Here is a 4592-nt window from a genome sequence, read left to right as displayed (position 1 = left end):
TAGGACCAGATTTAAGACCAGATGTAGGAGCAGTCCTATGTTCCTGGAATCAGTAGGCATAGATTTATTACCAGTGGAGGTTCTAAGCCCACCTTTTATCTTACATTTTCCCTGGCAAGAATTTACATGGGCTCCTGGATTTTGGAAGCAAGACAGATGAGAATACTTGAGGCTACATTTCACTAAAGCACTCTGTTGGTATAGTTCCATTCATTCTTTGTCAGGAATTTAATAAGTAACATTATTTAATTAAGTCAAGATTTCTTTTTAGAGGAATGAGTCGTCTTCAAATAGCTAGCTTGGAGGAAAACCTATTTAAAAGTCTGTTGTTTACAGACTCCTGTAAATAAAAATCTTCTAATAATTTTCCATGACTAATACAGAGAAGAATTAATGGAGGGTGACATAAAAATTTGCCAAAGTTCAGTGGTAACTGCCATCCCTTTTTTTTTTTCATTCAAGAGGCTGTTTTTATCAAGTTTTAGTAGTGATTTCAGATGGCTAGTAATAAATTAAACAAATTAAGATTGACATAAATTAACCTTAGACACAGGTTAAAAGTACATTTAAAGGCTTTTCTGTACTAGAGAACCTTTACAAACAGACCTATTATTTTTTGTTAATATTGTAGCATAGCTACCTGATCTTATAATCTCATTTGGTAAATGAACGACAGTATCATAAGCACAATAAACTCTTCATATGTCAACAGCAGAGTGAGGGGAAGAAAGCAAAGCAGGCAGTGATTTGGGGTCTGTCACAGATGGGAGTTTTTCTTGTCCTAATTTCCCACATTTTCCAGGCCAGATTATTCTGATTATATGTAAACTTTAAGTAATTTAGTAGTGTAATAACTCATTTATTGAATAACATTAATTCTGAACTGAAGAATGAAATGGTGAAGTCATCTCAGAAATGACAAAGATGGATTATTGTTATTAATCAAAAAGATCTGAACAGGCGTAAGCATGCTACATGAGAAAAACCATGAGATTTAAGAAGCTTTATAAGAGCAGTTAGGCAATCAGGATGTCAACAGAAGATATGAATTGCCATTGGCAGAGACCATCAAAGTAAGAATGTAATATTTTAGAGATGATACAAGAAAAATGCAGTTAATAATTGCCACACCATGCTAAAGGAAGATGCGTATGTCTAGACATTCTTTAACCAAGTGATTATATGACATATGCATAGAAAAAAATTTTTACTCAAATCTTTATTTGTATTCTTATACAGTTACAATGCTTTTGTTGTAGAATGAAACATGCTTCTTCCTTCTTAACCCTGCTTTCTGTTTCAGCATCAAGATCTACAGTACATGATTGAGAACATATGGGGCTGTCAGTCAGCTCTCAGTGCCTGCAGTGACCTCTATGATTTGTTTATGGTCAGATGGGATAAGCAGCGTGAGTGGTCTCCGTGGAACACTATTCTCCTCACTAAAGATGAGGCAGATGCACATCTTAGGCTGTGTAACCTTCAGGAGGTAAAATTTGATGGGCTTTATTTTTTACAATATTTATATTATGTTTTAATAGAATCCTGTGACTAATGATATTTGGCCAAATTTAGTCCTCACACTCATCCATGTTTAAATTGGCCCATTGTGACTATTTAAATGATTGCATCTATACTATTAAATAAAACAGGCACTAGTCCTGAGGGCAGCTGACATAATGCAGCTCACATCTATGTACTGAACTCTGTCTTGCCCTGATTCTCCCTCCCGAAATGCAAGAAGCTAAGTGGCCTCATCCATACTGCCTACTGAGAACAGTGCTATGCCTATGCTCTTCCCTCAGCTGAGATCAGACAAGAGCTGGCCTGGATGAAAAAAACACTAAAGACTTACCGTAAAGACTGTGACAACTGTGTGCCTGTGCTCTTGCACATGCTCTGGCCTCAGTAGTTTCTGGCCTTCTAAATTTCTCATCAAATAACAGAATGGCTCTTTGTCTAGAACTTAACTATTTATCATAATAAAATTTGTCTCAATTTACTTTCTTAATAGATGTCATTTAAGTACCCCTGACAATGTAATCTTATAGTTTGTAATTAAGTAATAAAACCATAATTGCTGTTCTGAATTGAAAAAACTTAAGAATTTGTTAAAGTCGTCAGTGAAACTGTGTATTTTTACACCACTCCCCCCAAATTCCATATCTAAACACAGTAGTCTGGTAAATATCTCACTCCACTGGACATCATATGGTAGAGTATTTAGTTCTCTAAGGCACGAGAGAATCCTGTGAGTTGTGTTTGTCCTGCAATTAGTAATGGATTATTAAGCCTTTCACCTCTAGGTTATTGATTTCTGTAAGTAGTGATCTGAGGTCATTGTTGTATAGTGTTCTTTTGTTCAGGGTGTAGAAGGTTCGATTTCTAATTAATTCTAATTAATTCTAATGCTTAATTCGATTTCTAACACAATATGTGTGCATCACAAATGCAACTTCAGCTGTTACTCGTTGCCCTTCTTGTTGGAAGTCTTAAGAGTATGTAATAACTAAACTGACAGAGCAAATACATTGCTCTCTTAATGAAAGGTTTGCTTAGGGGATGAAATATATTAGTCAGGGAATTTTAAAGGTAAAGGAAATTCTACCATCCATAATACTTTTTGTGTGTGTGCCCAACTTGCGTCTTCAAGCAGACACTTACATGTTTATGTGAGCATTAGCTTTAAAAGGTAAAATAAATTTCAAGCTGGAAATTCCTTTATTGACTCCTCTGTCTCACTTTCAGTCAACAAGGCTGTTCAGGCAGTCTGAATCTAGCAATGCTTCTCTGCATCCATAAATTTATGTTACTGGCATTATGGCAGGCAAAGATTCTGATTATGCACTTATCTGGTTTAACTTAAGTCTGGATGTCATAGTCAAAGAGATGCCATTAACTTGAGTCTAGAGCTTAGTGGAGATGGGAGTTAGGCCAGAAGAGCAACAGGCAAGCCTACCTAAAAATCGTAAGGTATTTTCACTTAGCTCTTGCTACAAAAACAGAGGCAGGCCAGCTATAGTGAGGAGTCACCTTTCTTCACTGGTAATGGTCAAAGCTTTATTTAAAAAAAAAAAAAAAAAAAGTGTGAAATAAGGAAAGTGAGGCAAAGTTGAATTCAACTTAGAATTCATTCTAAGTTGAATCATTGTTTCTCATTCACTGAAACAAAAAAAGACCTCTCCAGCACTTTCTTTAATAGCAATTATTCATAACGATGACCATAGCGGTAGCAAAGGGTTTTTTCAACTAAGTGTTCTGGTTATTTATTACATCATCTGAACTACTACTAATCACTAGAAATTTAGGAAGATGTCACCACTGAATGCAAAGGCTGACTGAAATGCTGCAAAATGCTTGCTACCATGATTATTTGTAAGTAATCACTCTGATTCCTATCAAGGAAATTTCCTGTAGTCATTACCTTGCAAATGTTGATAGTTAAGCATTGCCTTTTTTAATTTTCAAAGGTAAGTACAAATGTTCTTACCTGAAAAGAAATAAATAAGTTTTATCTTGAATGGATAAAAAAAATGCCAGAAGTTTTTCTGTTTTTAAAAGGTGACTAATATTTCACAAGGAGTGGTTAGTAATTTTCACTATTGGGCCATAGGGTAGCAGTATAAAACTACAAAATATTTCATTATGTATCATATATGAATAAATATCTGGCTCAGTTTATTAAAGGGTCACTATTTATACAGTCTAAAATATGAAACAACATGTAGCTTGCTAGATATTGTAATTATATTTAACGGGATTTGGATTTTTTTGCCTTTCAGGCTTATGAAGCGGCATTTATTCACAGAATAAAACACAAGCATATCCGGGCAAAAAACTACTTTGCTCAAATTCCAGCGATGGCATCATTTTTGCATAAGAGTGACAATCAGGCTAATGCAAATGAATTTTTAATAGCTATGCCTATTCCTACTGGTACAAAAAGATAAGTCTTAGGCAAAGTTAACTGAAGTTAAGAAGTTAACTGAATTATTGATTAATACGATTTCCTTGGTTTTAAAGAAATGTACTTTTTCATCAATACTTTAATTGTATTACACATATCAAAATAAACTTTTGAGGATAAAATAATTTGATCTTGACCAGTTAATATAACTGCATTTCATGTTTTGTAACCTCATTATTTAAACAGAAAAATGTTGTTGATGAGCTGTGTAAATTCTAAATTTTTAGAGCAATGACTGTCTTTCTGTGGTGGGTTGACCCTGGCTGGACGCCAGGTGCCCACCAAGCTGCTCTATCACTCCCCTCCTCAGCTGGACAGGGGAGAGAAAATATAACAAAAGGCTCGTGGGTCGAGATAAGGACAGGGAGATCACTCACTAATTACCATCACAGGCAAAACAGACTTGACTTGGGGAAATTAATTTAATTTATTATCAATCGAATCAGAGTTGGGGAATAAGAAATAAAACCAAATCTTAAAAACACCTTTCCAGTGTAGGGTCCCTCCCATAGGAGACAGTCCTCCATGAACTTCTCCAGCGTGAGTCTTTCCCACGGGCTGCAGTTCTTCACAAACTGCTCCAGCGTGGGTCCCCTACCCGGGCCCAAGTGCTGCCACCAAGCCT

At 35.6% G+C, this 4592-nt stretch overlaps 1 protein-coding gene across 1 annotated transcript in view; it reads left to right on the top strand.

Annotated features, from left to right (window-relative positions):
* Positions 1-3950, top strand: part of LOC104083067 (IQ and ubiquitin-like domain-containing protein) — a gene marked incomplete at its 5' end in the record, with an annotated part of 8571 nt that extends 4621 nt beyond the window's left edge. Inside the window, 2 exons of the mRNA XM_009586432.1 lie at positions 1304-1489; positions 3783-3950. Of these exons, the coding sequence (XP_009584727.1) occupies positions 1304-1489; positions 3783-3950 (354 nt within the window). The remainder of the gene's footprint in view (positions 1-1303; positions 1490-3782) is intronic.
* Between the last annotated feature and the right edge of the window lie 642 nt (positions 3951-4592).

The sequence above is a fragment of the Fulmarus glacialis genome, unplaced genomic scaffold, assembly GCF_000690835.1.
Source record: "Fulmarus glacialis isolate BGI_N327 unplaced genomic scaffold, ASM69083v1 scaffold16550, whole genome shotgun sequence".
Taxonomy (NCBI): domain Eukaryota; kingdom Metazoa; phylum Chordata; class Aves; order Procellariiformes; family Procellariidae; genus Fulmarus; species Fulmarus glacialis.
Note: the sequence above shows the minus strand (reverse complement) of the source record. Positions and strands in the feature narration are given on the sequence as shown.